At 36.7% G+C, this 22,350-nt stretch overlaps 1 protein-coding gene across 1 annotated transcript; it reads right to left on the bottom strand.

Moving 5' to 3' along the window:
• Positions 1-14,129: 14,129 nt before the first annotated feature.
• Positions 14,130-16,941, bottom strand: LOC113109453 (membrane-spanning 4-domains subfamily A member 12-like). The gene is made up of 6 exons (XM_026273021.1): positions 16,764-16,941; positions 16,404-16,523; positions 16,269-16,325; positions 14,871-14,999; positions 14,504-14,641; positions 14,130-14,138 (listed from the first exon to the last, which is right to left on the bottom strand). The coding sequence occupies exons 1-6, from the start codon at positions 16,929-16,931 to the stop codon at positions 14,130-14,132; spliced, it is 621 nt and encodes a 206-aa protein (XP_026128806.1). The 5' UTR covers positions 16,932-16,941.
• Positions 16,942-22,350: the final 5,409 nt, after the last annotated feature.

The following is a 22,350-nucleotide window of genomic DNA, read 5'->3' as shown; positions in this document are numbered from 1 at the left end:
CATATGAATCATTACCAGTGTACTGTAATTAATTTCCGTAAATCATTCTACATCTTAAATTATTGCCTTTCTCAAGTATTATGCAAATACATATGCATATTATTTATACAGGTCTATATAGAGTAAAAATTCACAAATCTGTATATAAATCAATCTACTGTTCCAAATTCATACACATTATTTATTGCTAAGTCTTACTATTTAAATGTTATTGTTTTTTTTTTGTTCTCATGTCATGTGTATATGTATGCATATATGTATGTACCAGGAGCACCTTAAAAAAAAACAAATTCTTTGTGTTTTTGCGCACACGTGGTGAATAAAGCGAACTCTGATTCTGATTCTGGTCAACAAGGATCTTGTTGATCCAGGAACATGTTGTACTTGGTGAAATCACGCTCGCTGACTAACATTAGCTTGCAATGTAATAAGTAAAAAAGAGAACAGCTAAAAATGTTGTCACTCTCGCTCATATCATAATCATTTAATTGTCTGGAACACTTATAAATGTATAGAGTAGTTTTGACATATAACAAAGTAGAACAGTTAACAAAAACTTACACTAAAACAATCAATGGTGTGAAAGATCAGAACAGTCAAAAGATGAAGGTTGAATTTTGATCTCATGTCAAAATTGACATAAATATAGGCTTTATAATTATACTAATCATATAATCATACTAATCATGCATGAACTATTTTACCTGATGTGAAATGAGTTGTGTTGATGTGGATGTCTGATCGCTCTTATGATTCAGGTATCTTTGGGTGCGCTGTGAAGAACCGCTGAGGAGGAGCTTGTGTCATATGAACTTACTTTAGATTTTAAATGACTATGTAACACTCTTCCTCCTGAAATTCAAATAAAAACTAAAAAGGTAGCATCTGCATCCGCTATATTAACAAACGTTAAGACAAAACCGTCTTAACCACTGTTGGGGAAAGTTACTTTTAAAAAGTAGTACAGGAAATGTAAAATCATATCTTTACACTAGAGACTGCCATTCTAAACTGCAAAAGATGCAGGAGAAGAAAGTTCAAAACTCTTCAGCAATATATTGTTTTATTATTATGGTTGAATTGGATCATCGCTGGTCAGCAGCGAAGACATTGATTATTAAAATGGGATTAAATAAATGAAGAATATTTATTTTATTTAACATTTAATTATTGCAGGTTTGCATCATATTCTGAGTTTGCATCTCATTGTTTTTATTAATTTTGTGGAATACTGAATTTGCATGTTCACAACTACAGGAAGCATCATGTTCACACAACACCTCCAGACTTACTCCTGATTTCTCTCAACATGAGGACAGAGAGTTGTCAGGCAATGAATGGCAAAACAAAGAAGCTGGCATTACTTATTTGAAAAAGTAACTCAGACATTTTTCCTGTAAATTAAAAAGTAATTTGTTACTTTACAAGTTATGTCATGTGCTGTGAGACGAGAGATACAATGCAGGAATAAGATGAAGGTAAACGGGTTTTAATATGCCAGGGTAAGTCCAACAGTACATTTACCACAACTAGAGACAAGACCCAACAATCAATATATTTATATTATATATAATACAATATATTTCTGATTCTCTGGCATCCAAGTTCATTTGTTCTTCCTCATCTCCAGCGGGGGCGGGGTTCTTATTTGTGGGGAAGAAGGATGGATCTCTGCGACCATGTATCGATTACTGGGAGCTGAACAACATCACTGTAAAGAATACTTATCCTTTGTCATTGATGTCTTCAGCCTTCGAATATTTACAGGGAGCATCCATTTTCACAAAATTTTATTTACGTAATGCTTATCATTTGGTCCGCATAAGGGAGGGCGATGAATAGAAGACCACGTTTAATACCCCTAGGGGGCACTTTGAATACTTGAATATGCCCTTCTGGCTGTCCAACTCCCCAGCGGTCTTCCAAGCACTCGTCAATGATGTGCTGAGAGATATTGTTGACCAGTTCATATATGTTTACCTGGATGACATAGATTTTTTCATCTTCTCTCCTGGATCATATTCTGCACATCAGATGAGTGCTTCAGAGGTTGTTAGAAAATGGGCTTTTTGTCAAGGCGGAGAAATGCGTTTTTAATGCACGGTCTGTTTCTTTCCTAGGGTACATCGTATCATCTGAGGAAGTGCATATGGATCCTGACAAGTTTAGGGCTGTGATAGATTGGCCAAGTCCTGTTTCCCGTAAGGCCATACAGAGGTTTCTAAAGTCCGCCAATTTCTATCGCCGTTTTATTCGCAACTACAGCCAACTAGCAGCACCTCTGACCACCTTGACCTCCCCCAGAACTACATTCAGGTTATCCGATACAGCGGAGGCTGTCTTTGCCAATCTCAAGAGTCACTTCATTTTGGCTACCATCCTCCTTGCCCCTGATCCTTTGCGTCAGTTCGTGGTGGAGGTCGATGCATCGGAGGTGGGGGTAGGTGCAGTACTTTCCCAATGTTCTCCCGCAGATGACAAGATGCATCCCTGCGCATTTCTTTCTAATCGTTTATCACTTGCCGAACATAACTATGACATTGGTAACAGAGAGTTGTTGACAGTCAAGTTAGCGCTGGAGGAATGGCAACATTGGTTAGATGGCTCAGGGGTACCTTTTACTGTATGGACAGATCACAAGAACTTGGAATATATCAGAACCGCCAAAAGATTCAACTCTAGGCAGGCACGGTGGGCAGTTTTTTTCGGTCGTTTCGATTTTTCTCTTTCATACTGCCCGGGTTCCAAGAACATCAAACCAGACTCTTTATCTCGTATTTTTGATCGTTCCGAATGCCTGTCTACTCCCGAGTGCATTTTACTCGAGCCTCTAATTGTCTCCACTATCAGGTGGGAGGTCGAAGCGAAGATCATGACGGCCTTAGAAGGGGTAAGGCCTCGCCCGACTGCCCACCAAATCAGTTGTTTGTGCCAGAGGGGTATCGGTCCAACTTCATTCAATGGGGCCATTTTTCCAGCATAGCATGTCATCCAAGGGTTAATCGCACCACTTTTTTGGTAGAGCAATGATTCTGGTGGCCATTAATGACTCGCGACATCCGCAGTTTTGTTTAGGCTTGACCTCCAGATGGGTTACTTCAACCGCTGTCAGTCCCTTCAAGACCCTGGTTCCACGTCACTCTAGATTTTATTACTCCCTCGGCAACACGCCATCGAGGAGGAAGTACAGGAGATGCTGAGGTTAGGGGTAATCGATCCATTGCGCAGCCCATGGTCCAGCCCCATCCTCATGGTTCTGAAGCCCAACTGCACCCTCCGCTTCTGTAAAGACTTCTGCCGCCTGAACGAGGTCCCCCCAAGTTTGACTGTTATCCCATGCCTGCGTCGACGAGCTACTGGACCATTTGGGAAGGGCCCGGTTCATATACACTCTTGACCTCACCAGGGGCTACTGGCAGGTCCCCTTGACAGATCAGGCAAAACCAAAAAACTGCCTTCTCTACCCCAAGTGGCAACTGGCAGTACCGGGTTCTTCCCATCGGCCTACACAGGGCCTGGCCACTTTCCAATGGCTCATGGACGTCCTCCTCCGGCCGCACCAACATCGTGATCCACTCAGAGACCTGGGAGGACCACCTGGAGCGGTTGCAGAGGGTGCTGACAGAACTACGCCGGGCTGGCCTGACCGTGAACCCTCAGAAGTGTCATCTGGCCCTCGCTGAAGCCAAATACTTGGGATATCAGGTGGGTCACGGTATGATCAAACCTTAAGAGAAGAAGGTGGCAGCTATCCTCTCCACACTGCGGCCCACCTCCAAAACACAGATACCCCTTTTTGGGGTTGGCGGGGTATTACCGCTGCTTTATGCCTAACTTCTCCTCCTTAGCTTCTGCCCTGAAAGACCTGACCAGGAAGGGGCAGCCATGGATGCGTCCGACACCGGGTTTAGAGCCGTCCTTTCGCAGGGCCATGACAGTGAGGAACACCCGGTGATGTTTATAAGCCGAAAGCTGACCCCTGCAGCGGTAGGCCACGGCAGAGAGGGAAGCGTTGGCCATCAAGTGGGCAGTCTTGGAGCTCAGGTATTACCTCCTCGGCCGCCACTTCACCCTCCTAACAGAGCCTGTGAGACTCTGCTTCAGGTGGGGGCACACACCAAGACCAAGGCTGATCGCCACCTGTCAAAGCCTCCCGTATACGTTGTTGGTCAAAAAGTGTGGCTTTCTACTAAGAACATTCCGCTCTGATCCATGTCTAATAAATTGGCTCCTAAATTTATTGGCCCTGTTCACTGTCACTAAGATCATTAGTCCGGTGGCAGTCCGCTTCAAACTTCCCGCCTCAAATTCATCCCGCCTTCCATGTGTCAAAAATAAAACCTGTGTTTCATTCACATATTAACCCACCGGTCCCTGTTCCTCCCCCAGTGCGTCTCGTAGATGGGGAACCCACTTATTCGGTTAAATGTATTCGGGATTCGAGAAGCAGGGGATGCAGATTCCAATACTTGATGGACTGGGAGGGTTACGGTCCGGAGGAGAGAAGTTGGGTTTCTGCTAGGGACACTCCCTGATCGATGATTACAATCGACAGGTAAGTCCGTCGAGGAATGCCAGGATCGCGCTCCTAGGGGAGTGGGTACTGTCACGGTTCATTAATTGTCTGTCTCTCTCTTGGCTTGTTTAGTGTGCAGGTGTGTGTCTGTGGGCGTGGTCCTTGATCACATCTGATTACAGCACCACCTGCACCCCTTTGTGTGTGTCTATTTAAGTGCAGTAACTGGTGTCTCATGTTGTCAGATCGTTGTGGTTCTTCCCTGAGTTCCGTTCTGTCCCCTGGCTGTGTTGAATCCTGGATTCCCCCTGTTGTTCTTCGTCATGTCTTCTTGAATCACAAGCACCTTCACTGGGATTACAGCACTGGGTCACCGAGGATTATCACTGTTGTCCACCGAGGTCCCTGCGTCATCCAACATCAGAGCTTGTGATCATTGCCAATCTCCATCTGTGTCATCTTTCATTATAGTCTGTTTGTCTAACCTATTATATATCTTGCCATTAAATTGCCTTGCACTTGCATCTTGCCTCTGTGTCGTGATAGATTATGTAACTCTTCTTCATGAAATTCAAATAAAACTACAAGGTAGCATAAATTATAGAAATTTTTGAACACAAATATCTTTAAAAAAGCAGTTGTTAGTGTGTGTGTGTGTGTTTCTCCACTGCATGTGTGTTTTCTCAAAGACAAAACGCTCTTAAGCACTTTTGGGGAAAGTTATACTTTAAAAGAAATGTGTTACAATATTGTGTTACCCCCTAAAAAGTAACTATCGTATTCTCCAGACTATAAGTCACACTTTTTTTCATAGTTTAGCTGGTCCTGCGACTTATAGTCAGGTACAACTTATTTATGAAAATTAATTTGACATGAACCGAGAGAAATTAACTAAGAGGAAACATTACCGTGTACAGCCGCAAAAGGGGGCTCTAATGCTGCTCAGTGCTCCTGTAGTCTACACTGAAAGCATAGGGCGCCCTCTCGCTGCTGTAGACGGTAATTTTTTCTCCTGGTTTCATGGTTCTAAATAAATGCCACTTATAGTCCAGTGCGACTTATATATGGTTTTTTCCTCGTCAGGACGTATTTTTGGACTGATGCGACTTATACTCAGGTACGACTTATAGTCTGAAAAATACGGTAATTGTGTTACTTAGTTACTTTTATGGAAAGTAATGCAGTATGTAAATTTTTTTCTCATCTGTGCTGGGCTTGCTTTTTTTGTTTTTAATATAAAAAAGTTGTATTTTTGGTAAATTTAAATGTGCTTTCAAACCAAAAGTAAAATGAAAAGCCTCAGGCAAAAGAAAATGCATTAAAGATGCAGGACACTCTTCACAAGTATTTTATTATGGTTGAATTGGATCATCAAAGTTCAGCAGCAAAGATAATAGTTAATAAAATGGGACTCAATACATACAAAATATTTTTGATATTCTGAGTTTGCGTTTCACAGTTTTTATTCATTTTTCGGAATACTGAATCTGTTTTTGTACAAGTGAGATATATAAATGCATATTCACATTTAGTCTAAAACTACAGTAAGCAACATGTTTATACAGCGCAAACAACGCCTTTGAACTTACTCCTGATTTCTCTCAACATAGGAACAGGACAGCTGTCAGTCAATAAATTGGAAAACTGTTATTACTTATTTAAAAAAGTTAGATTTTTTTTCTGTAAATTAAAAAGTAATGTGTTACTAGATACTTGAAACAGGTAATCTGATTACATAACTCATGTTACCGCTAGTACTGGTCTTAACACAAGTTCAGCAGGATATACTCATTCAAAGGAAAAGGAGTGATGCAGAAGTGTAATTTTCAAATATATAACAAAATATGCATAAATACAACACTGTATAATATGAACAGATTTAAAAAGCATCAATATTATAAAATATTAATTTCCTTGGAGCATATGGATCTCTTCATTATGACTCAGTTTTCCTGGGAAGCAACAGAAAAGATACAGTATGTTAGTACAGAAGAGATTCAGACTCATTATAATATTATTATTAACATCCACACCGTAAAAACTATTTGTATAGGCTTGATTGTGAGGAATAACCAAATAAAAGCTGTCACTGTCATACACTTCAGCAGTCTAACAGAATGAAATAGTTTACAATGAAGTGTGTTACTGTTACTTGTTTAATGTAAAATACTGGGATAAAACAGACCCTGGTGATCATCACTAAATCATTTACTTGTGCCACATGTATCACTGTAGAGTCGATGTTCCTGGTGGCTTTGCTGGCAAATCCTGAGATACAGATTGAGATGATGAACTGAAGGATGTAGAACACCAGCAATATTCCAACGATCCCTAGATCATGTCTCTTAAAAATATTCAACATTCTTATATGAAAGCAGTATCTCAAATAATATTCAATTAATTATATTAAGTGAGTTTCAGAGTTATACAGAGTTATATTACATTCTAATATCTTTTATTTTATTTAAATTTATGCATTTAGCAGACGCTTTTATCCAGAGCGACTTACAGTGCATTCAGGCTATAAATTTTTACCTATCATGTGTTCCCGGGGAATCAAACCCCTAAAAGTGCAATGCTCTACCAGTTGAGCTACAGGAACACAGACACTGGGAACACAGGGCACCAGTAACATGAACTATTTTTTTGTGATCTTTGTATCATTTTTAAGTATGACAGTTCATTGTTTTAAGATCAGCACAGTCTTTATTAGGAACAGTAAAAAATATTTGAAGTAAATTAAAAAAATATATACATATAATAATAATAAAAAGATTATTGGAGAACCGGATGTTGATTTCAGTCTTTGTAAATTTTATGTTTTATTCAATGTGTTGCCATTTCTTTGTAACTCATTATGAAATTTACTAGCAATATCAGAAATAGTTTCTATACCATTTTTTTTCAGAGAATATATTTACTTTGTAAATTGAAAATGAGTCAGATGTCTTTTAGTTTACATCCTTTCAGTGGTAAAAGTCTCTCAATTTTCAGACTGCTGTGGTAAAAGTTTGTTTACCATGGAAATCTTGTGGTTTCCTCTCATGCATTTACACAAATGTGTAAGTGATGCTGAAAAACCCCTTCAGAATGTTTTTGCAACTTTCTTTTTTAGTTTTCATTAAAAATCATGATAACCAAGTGCAAGGTTGGGGTTTCGATTCCCCGGGAATACATGATAGGTAAAATTGATAGCCTGAATGCACTGCAAGTTGCTTTGGATAAAAGCGTCTTCTAAATGCATAAATTTAATTTAATGTGGAAAAGAAGATTTGATCACATTGTATGTACGCACTGAGCCGGATTATCCATAAGGGCACTTGGGCCAGTTCCCAGGGGCACCAACCATTCACAACAACTAGAGGGCCACCACATGACACAAGCTTTAAAAATATTCGACGTAAATTGTTTTATTATTAACTTGAAATTCTTGAAAGACATACATAACTTGTTTATGAACACTAAATTAACAATAATAATAATAATAATAAATTATAAATAAATAAAGATAACATGACCACTATCAGTCCCCCCTTCCGTCCCCAATCTGTCAGAATTGAGTTGGTCCACAACAAGTACGCGCAAATGTGTCATTTTTTTAATGGCTACAGAAAATTAATCAAAATGGACAGATGTCAATTGAGTGGTTTTGCAAAAAGAAAGTTGAAGAAAGACAAGGACGCTAGATGTTTAGCTACAATTCAAAATGTTCCAGGGATTGTACTTTTTTTTTTTTAAAAGAGTGAAGAATGAGCTCAGGAGACAATGACACAGAAGCGATTGACTACACTCTCCCTGTTTACCATTGAAGTTAAAGTTAAAACATTACCGTCTACAGCCGTGAGAGGGCGCTCTATGCTGCTCAGTGCTCCTGTAGTCTACACTGAAAACATAGTGCGCCCTCTCGCGGCTGTAGACGGTAATGTTTTCTCTTGGTTCTTGATTCTAAATAAATGAGACTTATAGTCCAGTGCGACTTATATATGTTTTTTTTCCTTGTCATGACGTAATTTTGGACTGATGCGACTCATACTTAGGTGCGACTTATAGTCTGAAAAATACGGTAGTTGGACAAGTTCATAAATTACATTTGAGGAATTAATTGTCTTAATACGGCCCTGTGTACGCACCACACACAGATGAAGTTTATTCTGTGCAGAAACAGACAGAGAGCCACCACTAATATACTGGAAGAAATTTCAACTTCATTCTAGACATTTAAATAAGAAGCTACACCTTGCTAGTACTGGGTTGGACCCCCTTTTGCTTTCAGAACTGCCTTAATTCTTCGTGGCATAGATTCAGCAAGGTGTTGGAAACATTCCTCAGACGTTTTACTCCATATTGACAGGATACTCAGTTTTTACTCAGTTGCTGCAGACTTGTTGCCTGCACATCCACAATGTGAATATCCCTTTCCACCACAATTTGCTCTATTGGGTTGAGATCTAGTGACTGTGGAGGCCATTTTATTACAGTGAACTCATTGGCATGTTCAAGAAACCAGTCTGAGATGATTTGAGCTTTGTGACATGGTACATTATCCTGCTGGAAGTAGCCATCAGAGGATGGGTACACTGTAGTCATAAAGGGATGGACATGGTAAGAAACAATGCTCAGGTGGGCCGTGGCATTTAAACGATGCCCAGTTGGCACTAAGGGGCCTAAAGTGTGCCAGGAAAACATCCCCACACCATTACACCAAGATGACCAGCCTGAACCGCTGAGACAAGGCAGGATCGATACATGCTTTCATGTTCTTTATGCCAAATTCTGACTCTACCATCTGAATGTCGCAGCAGAAATCGAGACTCATCAGACCAGGCAAGTTTTTTTCCAATCTTCGAATGTCCAGTTTTGGTGAGCATGAGTGAATTGTAGCCACTGTTTGCTTTTCTTAGCTGATGGTAGTGGCACCCGGTGTGGTCTTCTGCTGCTATAGACCATCTGCTTCAGGGTTCGACGTGTTGTACGTTCAGAGATGGTGTTTTGCATACACTGGTTGTAACGAGCGGTTATTTGAGTTACTGTTGCCTTTATCATCTCTAACCAGTCTGCCCATTCTCCTCTGACCTCTGACATCAAAATAGCATTTTCATCCTTACAACTGCTGCTTACTGGATTTTTGTCTCTTTTTTGGACCATTCTCTGTAAACCCTATAGATGATTGTGCCTGAAAATCACATTACATCAGCAGTTTTGAAATACTCAGACCAGCCTGTCTGGCACCAACAACCATTCCAAGTTCAAAGTCACTTAAATTCTCTTTCTTCCTCATTCTGATGCTCGTTTGAACTTAAGCAAGTCGTCTTCACCACATCTAGATGCCTAAATGCACTGAGTTGCTGCCATGTGATTGGCTGATTAGCAATTTGTGTTACCAAGTAATTGAACAGGTGTACCTGAGTACACATATATCCAAAAGACAAACTAATAACATAATGACCCTGTTCAGAAGTTTACATACCATTGAATATTAATACTCTGTGTCTTTCCTGGATGATCCACTAATGTTTATATATTTTGTGATAGTCATTCATGAGTTCCTTGTTTGTCTGAAGTAGTGCCTGCTGGTCTTCAGGAAAAATCTTACAGCTCATGCAGATTCTTTGGTTTTCCAAATTTTTTGCATATTTGAACCCTTCCAAAAGTGTCTGTATGATTTTGAGATCCATCTTTTAACACTGAGGACAAATGAGGGACTCATGCATAACTATTCAAAAAGGTGAAAACATTTACTGATGCTCAAGAAGGAAGCACAATGCATTAAGGGGAATGTAAACTTTTGATTTGGATGATCAGGGTATATTGTAATTATTTCATCTTCTGGGAAACATGTAAGTATTTATGTTCTAAATGAAAAAACTATATATGTGATCGTTAAACAAAATGAGAATAATTTATACATTATCGTCCTGTTTAAAAGTTTACATCCCCCCAGCTCTTAATGAAATATTTTACCTGAAGTGAAATGAGTTGTGTTGATGTGGATGTCTGATTGCTTTTATGATCTTTGTGTGTGAGCTTGTGTAATATCATATGAACTCACTTTAGATTTTAAATGATTATGTTACACTCTTCCTCCTGAAATTCAAATAAAACTACAAGATAGCATTCAAATTACAGAAATTTGTGAAACCAAATACTTTTAAAAGCACCAGTACACATCACTCTGTCTCCTCTAGTTGTTAGTGTATGTGTGTGTGTGTGTTGTTGTTTTTTTGGGGGGGGGGATAAAAGATATTAACTCCTTGTAAACTTTCAAAAAACAGGTTCTTATATTTATTTCATATAGTATGATGTGCACTAGATTAAAGACAGTATACCATGAAACATTGCTCTATATGTCCTTATCGTTCTAATAGATTTAACTTTGATTGTGAATTTAGTTGCATCATTCTTTCAACATAACTATCGGCTGATGGGTTAAAACTGACTGCCCCTCTGCTAACAGGAATAATAACATCACTAAATCATTTACAGTGCCACATTTACCTCTGTATAGAGTCGGTTTAGCTGATGGCTCTGCTAGCATGTAATGTTACATGTTTTTGTTGGTTCTTCTGACAGCAGAGGATAGTTACACCTGTCTGGAAGAAGATGTGTGTGTGTGTGTGTGTGTTTGTGTATAATCTAGCTGTCATTGAGAAGTTTTACACCAACAGTATCCAGCAAAAAGCAGCAAAAGGACATTTTAGAGCATTTTATAGCTTTCTAAGTGCACTTCACATGACCTTTGACAAATTCTTGACATCCATTGCTTTTCAAAGTGTGTCATTATGATGGTATTACAGTCAGGGACTGTTACGTTCTTGTTTCAAAGATCATGTCTAATATTTGCATTGTGTTTGATAGATAGAGTTAGACTGTTCATCTCTCTTGGTCCTTTAGTACAGGGTTTGTCAATCTTTCTAACCCAGTGACTCTCTGCCAGCACTAAACTAGACTATTTCCACAACATTGTACTTGTTCACTTATAATATTAATAAACATTATTATATTACATTAGACTAGTGTTGTTGACAGTTTGACAATGATCTCCAATAATGTCCTAGATGCACTGAATTACCGTATTAGACATTTATGTTTATTTAATGATGGTTTTATGCTCTGTTAAACACAGATTTGTTTCAACCGTTCAGGTGCATCTCAATATATTCGAATTTCGTGGAAAAAGTTAATTTCAGTAATTCAAATAAAAAAAAATCAAATTGTGAAAATTGTGTATTAAATAAATTCATTTTTCATTTTAATTGTCATGATTTTGTCTCACATTTAACAAAAACCCACCCATCTCAACAAATTTGAATACTTCATAAGATCAATAAAAACTGTTTTAGTGAATTGTTGGCCTTCTGGAAAGTATGTTAATTTACTGTACATTTACTCATTCCTTGGTTGGGGCTCCATTTGCTTTAATTACTGCCTCAATTGAGTGTAGCATGGAGGTGATCAGTTTTTGGCACTGCTGAGGTGGTCTGGAAGCCCAGGTTTCTTTAATAGTGGCCTTCAACTCATCTGCATTGTTTGGTCTCTTGTTTCTCATTTTCCTCTTGAAAATACCCCATAGATTCTCTCTGGGGATCAGGTCTGGGAATCTTGCTGGCCAGACAAAGACACTAACACCATGGTCATTTAACCAGATTTTGGCAGTGTGGGCAGGTGCCAAATCCTGCTAGAAAATGAAATTAGCATCTTCTAAAAGTTGGTCAGCAAAAGGAAGCATGAAGTAGATTAAAAAGCTTTTGGTAAACGGGTGCAGTGACTTTGGTTTTCAAAAAACACATTGGACCAACACCAGCAGATGACATTGAACGCTTTCATCTGAAAAGAGGACTTTTGGACCACTGTGAAAAAGTCCAGTTCTTCTTCTCCTTAGCCAATGTAAGACATCTCTGAAGTTGTCTGTGGTTCAGAAGTGGCTTAAAGGGGGGGTGAAATGCTCATTTTCAATCAATATCCTGTTAATCTTGAGTACATATAGAGTAGTATTGCATCCTTCATAAATCCAAAAAGTCTTTAGTTTTATTATATTCATAAGAGAAAGATAGTCTGTACCAATTTTTCCCGGAAAAACACGACCGGCTGGAGGCGTGACGTGTGGGCGGAGCTAAAGAATCACGAGCACGAATAGGCTTTTGCGTTGAGAGCATGTGGAAGCTGTGACATTACCGTGAGGGAAAACCCATCATCCAAAACAAACCATGGCTTACAGTCAGATTCAGCCGTTTATTTATGATCCAGAATCAGATCCAGAGGCTGAAACTGAACGAAAGCAGCAGCAGCAACGACTCGCTCCGAGTGGGGCTCGAACCCGGGTCTCCGGCATGGGAGGGGACGCACTAACAAGGAGGCAGAGATATTTGAAGCAGTTTTACTCACCGCCTGCTGTTCCAACCACTGATCTATAATATAGATATCTATATAATAGAATAGTTATATATATAGATCAGTGGTTCCAACACACGATCGTGACCCTTTTTCCTTGGGATTGCATCATCCTTAAGAAATAAACGATACGCAAACCCGTCGTCAAACTGGGCCTTGTGAACAAGCATCTTCGAAATGCAGGGAACAAACAAAAACACTTGCACAACTCCGTTGGTGCTCTGTAAAAATAAACTCCATCCACTGGTCCCTTAATGCTGTTTTTTTTTGGTAATCTGTGCAGGGTTGTCTTGCCCTGGCAACCAAAAACACACTTCTTTTGTGACTTTTCGCGACGCTCTCGCTCTCTGATCAGGGAATCGCTCTGATCAGTGAAATGTCTGTGCTGCTCAGCCTCACTATACGGGAGCGCGCTCTTCCGGCAGAAGTGCCCTCAGGACCCATATAAGGAAATTCCACTACATCTAACGTCACACAGAGCCATACTCGAAAAAAACTTTCCAAAACTTGTGACAAACCGGAAGGAGTATTTTGGGAACAAAAATACTCCTTCAAACGTACAACTTAATTTTTGAAACTTTGTCCATGTTTAGCATGGGAATCCAACTCTTTAACAGTTTAAAAAACTCAGTATGCATGAAATAGCATTTCACCCCCCCTTTAACAAGAGAAATACAACAACTGTAGCCAAATTCCTTGACACGTCTGTATTTCTTGACCCCAACCTCAGTCCATTCCTTGTTAAGTTCACTCAAATTCTTGAATTGATTTTGCTTGACAATCCTCATAAGGCTGCGGTTCTCTCAGTTGGTTGTGCAACTTTTTCTTCCACACTTTTTCCTTCCTGTCAACCTTCTGTTAACATGCTTAGATACAGCACTCTGTGAACAGCCAGCTTCTTTGGCAATGAATGTTTGTGGCTACACTACTTGTGAAGGGTGTCAATGATTGTCTTCTGGACAACTGTCAGATCATCAGTCTTCTCCATGATTGTGTATCCTTGCTATAAACCAAACTGAGAGACCATTTTGAAGACTCAGGTTTTGAGTTGATTATCTGATTGACATGTCACCATATTCTAATTTGTTGATATTTATTTTTTCATTTTTGTTTAGTTTTTGTTAAATATGAGCCAAAATCATCACAATTAAAAGAACCAAAGACTGAAACTACTTGTGAGTTATTCATTCCTTGCAGCCTTTAAACAGGATCTCCTCACTGTGACTCAGTTTCCCTGGGAAGAAACAGACAAGATATGTTAGTACAGAAGAGAATCAGACTTATACATTTTAATTTTCCTAACATCCACACTGTAGATTATACAGTATGTAAGGAATTATCCAAGGAAAACTACACACAAACGTGCTGTTGTTGTTTTTATGTTTTACAGCAATATAACTACATTTCAACAATGCAAGACAAAAAATGTATTTTCAATTAAACAGTTTGTATTGTAGTGTTTTGTCCTAGTTTTAGACCACTGAGGTGTTCAGATGGCATAGTATGGTCATTTTAAATATTTGATAGCTTTACATTTGTGATTGTGACTTGTTTGATGTAAAATTAAAGTACATACTTTTTACTGGAGGAAATACTGACCTTGTTAAGTGCCACATTTATCACTGTAGAGTCTGTGTTGCTGGTGGCTTTGCAGGCAAATCCTGAGATAAAGATGGAGATGATGAACTGAAGGATGGAGAACACCAGCAATATTCCAATGATCCCCAGATCAGTTCTCTAAAAAATATTCAACATGCTAATATAAAAAAGTAGTTCCTCAAATAATATCAGCTATATTAAATGAGTTTATAAAAGTTATTAGATTATATGTATCCTTTTCAGACATTTGAATTAATTAATGAAAAGTAGTAAATGATGGCACAAACTATTTCTCTAAATAAAACATCAATAAAAATAAATAAATAAGTTTAAACATATAACATTAATATTGTCTTGCACACTGTACCTTCAATGTGCAGCTGTATTCATATCTGCATCGATACATTAACAAGTAGTGAATCTCTATGCTCATCAGAACAATGGCGATCGCTGCAGTTATGGCACTGATCACATTCATTATAAGAGAGCCTTTCACCTGCAGGAAGAAAAGCTGACACATGAAGGGTGACAGTGGTAATAGTGTACACTTGTAAAACAGCCTGAACTCACACTGTAAAATATTTGTAGTATAATTAAAATTATGTGTGTGTGTATATATATATATATATATATATATATATATATAAGCAGCTAAACTCTGAGAAAAGTTTTCAGTTTAATGATCCAGTAAGTGAATGCATTCAAACAATCTGTCCAAAACAGCACTAATATAAAGGAAACCAGGCTGATTACATCAGAGATTGCAGAGAGAACAGAGACTCATGTTGCGTTTTCAGTTCATTATTAATGTTATGCAGTCAGCCATTGGTTGGTTTAGTTTTTTTTGTTTGTTTGTTTGTTTTTTTGCATCTCCATGTGGTCCTGTTCGGTCACAACTTGACTTAGAATGTAAAAAAAACTATTTGCTGTTGCACTGTACATACACTATACAATTATTCTTTTTTTTTTTTTTCATAAGTGCTTATATGGGCTCCTTATATCATTTGGTTCTTTTGGAGCCTTTTGGAGTTTTCTTTTGGAGTTTTCTTTTGGAAAGAAATCTATATTTATCTTGGGAAAAAAAAGCTTGCAGAAAATATAGATTTTTGAAAATCACCCTTCAATGTTGTGGTTTACTGTGCTGGATATAGCAAATGATAATAAAAACATTTCAAATAAGATAAATAGTCTATGTTTAATTTCATGAAGTGTGTGATTAATCCCAGTATAATGGTGTGATTTACATTAATGCATTTAGCAGACACTTTTATCCAAAGGAACTAATGCATTTAGGCTATACATTTTTTTTTTTTTTCAGTATGAGTGTTCCCTGGGGATTCAACCCACAACCTTTTTTTTCTGCTAATGCAATGCTCTATCACAGAGCCACAGGAACATTGTAATGAATTTGATTAAAAAAAAAAAAATATATATATATATATATATATATATATATATATATATATATATATATATATATATATATATATATATATATATATATATATATATATATATAGTGATTTCCTTATTTTTTTCAAAATTATTATTTTAGTTTTCATTAGAAATCATGTAAATAAAAGTATATTGCTGTAGTCACATTATACACTACTGCATGCAGGCTTTACTGAATTAACAGATAAAATAATTGATTTACTCTTTTAGTGGAATAAATTGCACAACATTTAAAAAGTAGTATGTACAATATTGTATGAATGCATCATAATATGAGAAAAGTAGAGTTGATCACATTGTATGTACGCACCACACACAGATGAAGTTTATTCTGCGCAGAAACAGACAGCGAGCCAGCACTGATGTACTGAAAGAAACACAGGACATGTTCAGCTTCACTGGATATTAAAATCAGAAGCTAGTAAAGCCAATAAAAGAAACTTACAATAAGGGATCCCCAGTAGGTTATGCCATAAAAAACAGAAATAGGGTGACGGTAATCATAGTCAATGGTGCGTACAATACCAAATAGGAAAATCATCACTCCAGTCATTATCTGGACGGTCTAGACAGAGCAGATATGGGTCAGATGCATTTATGTATTTATAATGATATCATTCATGTTTGGACACACAAACAAAGGTAATGTACAGTTTGTTTTGTGCACTACAGTCTTAAAGCAATCAGAAAGGCACACATCTATTCACTTCAAGACTTAGGACAATATTTTTTCTTTATTTTATCACAGAGCAAAATGTGATTCCCAAAACCTCACATAATAATAATTCATTATGAAATACATTACCCCCAGTGCCTTTGGTTGTGCTCTGATAAATGCTGAGAGAGCTGTATTGTGATATGCTCCTCCGGTCTGCTGTCTATCCTCAGAAATAACACCATGTTGTGCCACCTGTGGATTGACTTGGATGATAACTGTAGCTTTGTCAGTTGATATGACCTCGCTGCTCTCCATTCTAGGCAGTTTTCACCTGGAATTAGTGGAATAGTTCACACAAAAATTTGAATTATGTCATAATTTACATAATTTACATCAGTGTCTTTCTTCTGCTGAAACAAAGCTATACTTTACTTTTAATAAAAATACTATACCTTTTGTCTTCAACACAAGTAAGAAACTGATGTAAATGATGATATCTTCTTTTGTGTTGAAAAACTGTTTAATTTAAAGATGTCCTTACTACCTTTCTGGGTCTTGAACGTGTCAGTTGTGCTGCTGTCTATAGAGGCAAAGCGCTCAGATTTCAGCAAAAAATATCTTTATTTGTGTTGCAAACATGAATGTAAGGTATTACGGGTTTGAAACGACATGAGGGGGTATAATTAATAACATTTTGGGATTAATTTACCCTTTAAGCATTCAGATTCTGAAGTTTACAGTTCATTTACAGTTCATTTTCTCTACTTTTCAAGCACAGCACATCTGCATTAATATTTAAAACATGATACTTTTGTCTAGAGTGACTTTCAAACTGGCACACTGCAAAGACTTACATCGGTTGCCAGGATTTTGCCAAGTAAGACATGTTACTGAATCAACATCTGCTGATCCTGGATTAATATTATTGTCCAAAACTACAGACTTAACCCAATCCCTACCCCTAAAACCTAACCTCACCCATAATTTATTCCTAAAAACAGTGGGATAACTGATTAACAAGGGTGTAGAAGCACCTGACCCTGATTGTAACTGATCTCATTTCTGATTGGTTGATTGAAATGTTGTTCCAGGATCCAGAACATCTAGACACAAAAACAGTTTTTTCCCCCATGCCATCTCCAGCTTACACAGTTAACATATGAATCATTACCAGTGTACTGTAATTAATTTCCGTAAATCATTCTACATCTTAAATTATTGCCTTTCTCAAGTATTATGCAAATACATATGCATATTATTTATACAGGTCTATATAGAGTAAAAATTCACAAATCTGTATATAAATCAATCTACTGTTCCAAATTCATACACATTATTTATTGCTAAGTCTTACTATTTAAATGTTATTGTTTTTTTTTTTTGTTCTCATGTCATGTGTATATGTATGCATATATGTATGTACCAGGAGCACCTTAAAAAAAACAAATTCTTTGTGTTTTTGCGCACACGTAGTGAATAAAGCGAACTCTGATTCTGATTCTGGTCAACAAGGATCTTGTTGATCCAGGAACATGTTGTACTTGGTGAAATCACGCTCGCTGACTAACATTAGCTTGCAATGTAATAAGTAAAAAAGAGAACAGCTAAAAATGTTGTCACTCTCGCTCATATCATAATCATTTAATTGTCTGGAACACTTAAAAATGTATAGAGTAGTTTTGACATATAACAAAGTAGAACAGTAAATTAACAAAAACTTACACTAAAACAATCAATGGTGTGAAAGATCAGAACAGTCAAAAGATGAAGGTTGAATTTTGATCTCATGTCAAAATGTACATAAATATAGGCTTTATAATTATACTAATCATATAATCATACTAATCATGCATGAACTATTTTACCTGATGTGAAATGAGTTGTGTTGATGTGGATGTCTGATCGCTCTTATGATCAGGTATCTTTGGGTGCGCTGTGAAGAACCACTGAGGAGGAGCTTGTGTCATATGAACTTACTTTAGATTTTAAATGACTATGTAACACTCTTCCTCCTGAAATTCAAATAAAAACTAAAAAGGTAGCATCTGCATCCGCTATATTAACAAACGTTAAGACAAAACCGTCTTAACCACTGTTGGGGAAAGTTACTTTTAAAAAGTAGTACAGGAAATGTAAAATCATATCTTTACAGTAGAGACTGCCATTCTAAACTGCAAAAGATGCAGGAGAAGAAAGTTCAAAACTCTTCAGCAATATATTGTTTTATTATTATGGTTGAATTGGATCATCGCTGGTCAGCAGCGAAGACATTGATTATTAAAATGGGATTAAATAAATGAAGAATATTTATTTTATTTAACATTTAATTATTGCAGGTTTGCATCATATTCTGAGTTTGCATCTCACTTGCATCTAACTCAGACATTTTTCCTGTAAATTAAAAAGTAATTTGTTACTTTACAAGTTATGTCATGTGCTGTGAGACGAGAGATACAATGCAGGAATAAGATGAAGGTAAACCAGGTAAGTCCAACAGTACATTTACCACAATTAGAGACAAGACCCAACAATCAAACACTGACAGAACTGAACTTAAGTAGGGGAGATAATACACCTTAACATGATTAAATCAGATGAACAACCATGAAAACCATTTACCAAAACAAAGAGGGTCCAAACATTGAGTGTTGAAAAAGTAATCCGATTACATAACTCACTACTTGTTACCCCCAACACTGGTCTTAAAATACTTTCAGAATATACTCATTCAGATACTTGGTTAACAAATACAGTCTTTTTTTATAAATGTCAAACATAAAAAAAAATGTGTGTCAACATGCTGGGAATGATGCATTAGTATGATTTAAATATATATAACAAAATATGCATGAACACAAAACTATCACTAGAACAGATTATAAAGCAGCAATGTGAGATATCAATTTCCTGCAGTCTTTGATCTTTTCACTGTGACTCGGTTTTCCTGGGAAGCAACAGACATGAAACTGTTTGTTAGTACAGAAGATATTCAGTTTTAATTCTGCTAATAAGAACCGCACACCATACAGACCCTTTTTTTCAGGCTGTACTGTCTTTGTTAAATTATAAAGAGGAAAGCAATAAAACATGCTGTGTTATATTCTTATACCCATTTCATACTGTATAATGTGCTCAAAAGGTAGTTTACCATGAAACATGGCTTTATTGCATTCCTTTTCATTCGAATTGCTTTCTTTGGTGGTGGCTTGTTCTTGAATCTTCCTCTCAATTGACTTTAACACAGAAAACTGACTGCCACCCTTGTGATGGGAGTAATAGCATCTTCTGTAAATCATTTACCTGGTTTAGTGCCACATTTGTCACTGTAGAGTCTGTGTTGCTGGTGGTTTTGCAGGGAAATACTGAGATACAGATGGAGATGATGAACTGAAGGATGGTAAATGCCAATATTACAACGATCCAAAAACTGTAATGCTACAAAAATTGAACAAAGATTTTATTGAAGCAGGTATATTAAGTGAGTTATAGCATCTTAACAATCAGAATATATACACACACACACAAGCAATTGCAATTGCCACCGTAATTACAAGCTAAAGGCAAATTAATCCATATTAAACATGAATGGAAAATATTGCATACATTGTGCATTCCTGAGGATGTCAACTTACAAGATCTCTTGGCATTAATGCTAAGTGCATGCTCATCAGAATAATGGCTATCATTGCAAATAGAGTGCTGAAAATATTCATTCCAAGACAGACTATCACCTGCAATAAAACAATTGTTTTATACTTGTTTCAGACCACTGATAGTATTTTATACTCAGTGAACAGATCAGTGAAAATGCATTATACTCATGAATACTTTTAAGTGGAGGAGACCTACTTTAATAAAATAAAATAAAATAAAACCACTAGCTTCCAGGCTACAAGATTCCAGACAATCAATCTTGTTATCAGATGAAATCTGAACTTCTGCTACATTTGTAACAACCTAAGTTTACAACTGATAACATTGTGGAAATACATTAAAAACAGTGTTACAATTAAAGAGTTATAATGGGCTGAACTGGTGGTTGATTTGTACATACCAGACACGGATGAGGTTTATTCTGTGCCAGAGCAGACAGAGATCCAGCAATGATGCTCTGAAAATAAACACAGGACATTTCAAAGATTCTGGAAATGAGAAGCAAAAAAGCAAAACCATTAATTTAAACTTACAACAATGGATCCCCAGTAGGTTATGCCACTATATTCAAAAAAAACATAACCAGGGGTAATGGTGCTGAGTAGAATACCAAGAGAGAAGACCATCAGTCCCGCCATTATCTGCACTGTCTGGAGGGAAGATGAAGCTCAGATGCTTTATTCATCATGGCAGGTTTGGACACAGTGATTTAAATTAACAGGTAATGCTCCAAACCATACATCATATAATTATAATTCATCATTCAGTGCATTACCCCCAGTGCCTTTGGTTGAGTGGTATAATGAATTTCTCCACCAGCCGTCTGTTCCTCATCACAAATAGCCCTGCCGTGTGTCACCCTCTGATTTAACTGGATAACAACTGGAGATTTGTCAACTGAGATGACCTCGCTGCTTTCCATTCTTGGAAGTTTTCGATTTCTGTAATATGCATGTCAAGTTCAATAAAAAAAAAAAAAAATGTGAGCAAAGTACTTTGCATGCAGGAGAAATTATTTTTCAAGAGTATAAAAGTATCTCTTAGAAATTAGACACACACACTATTATCGTTTTTTTAATGCATTTAACTTAAATGTATAGTAATAATAAAACTGTATGTTCTATAAATGTATCTTCCATTAACATACAGATATAATGTTAATACTAAAATTTGTATCAAGTGGCAATGAGAAAGTCCATTGATGAATCAAAGCGCATCACAAGGGTAATACTAAAATATAAGGTGCACAAATAAAAATACACAATCATTTTCACTTTAAACTGGGAGATGATTTTGTCTTTTTAACTTAAAAAACTGTAAACTGAAACATAACATGTCCTGTAATAGTTTTAGTATTATTATACTATAATATTTTATTATTACTATTATTATTATTATTATTATTATTATTATTATTAATAGGTTTTTTTTCAGCATGTAGAATAAGGAAACTTACTGTTAACTAAATAGTTTTTTTTAAGTTAATATTTTACAGTCTTTTACTAAACATTTAGTACCACACAAAAATTATAGAAATATATTGTGAAAGATATTTATATCACATTTTACCTGAAATGAGATAAAGTCTGGAAACTGTTTTGATGTATCTCAGAGTGTGTGGACTCGGCGAAGAAACATTAAGGAGGAGCTTGAAAAGAAAAACTAAAAGTTAGTACAGAATTAATACAATATTGTTACATTTTCTAAACATTAAATAATACTTTAAGAGAACCAGTGTAATCAGTGAAATGTCTGACATAATTAGACACAGAATTTTAAATTAACCTTATTAGACATTACAAAACATAATTTTGGTAATTGTTTTACACTAGTAATAATAGAGCACTAGGATGCATATTCCAAACACATACAGTAAATTAATTATATATCACATCCATATTAGTAAATGTTTTATCAGTTGAAACCCACAGTTACATAATTCTTTGCTGTGCTGTTTAAGCTAAATTAGTTACTTCTCTTAACTACTTAGTCTACAGTATCTTTAGCAGATTTACACCATATTAAAACAAAAAGGGACAGAGCTCTTAAGATCTACTCCAAGTTAACAGAAATCTGGTGT

The sequence above is a fragment of the Carassius auratus genome, chromosome 10 (genome assembly GCF_003368295.1).
Source record: "Carassius auratus strain Wakin chromosome 10, ASM336829v1, whole genome shotgun sequence".
Lineage (NCBI taxonomy): Eukaryota > Metazoa > Chordata > Actinopteri > Cypriniformes > Cyprinidae > Carassius > Carassius auratus.
This window is presented reverse-complemented; position numbering and strand designations above follow the sequence as displayed.

Bases quoted from the DNA above. Each gene is read 5' to 3' on its own strand.
- LOC113109453 (XM_026273021.1), bottom strand. From the start codon at position 16,931: ATGGAGAGCAGCGAGGTCATATCAACTGACAAAGCTACAGTTATCATC. The intron at 16,326-16,403 runs GTAAGTTTCTTT...TGTTTCTTTCAG, and splicing joins CCTACTGGGGATCCCTTATT to TACATCAGTGCTGGCTCGCT. The intron at 15,000-16,268 runs GTGCGTACATAC...TTCTTCCTGCAG, and splicing joins ATAAACTTCATCTGTGTGTG to GTGAAAGGCTCTCTTATAAT.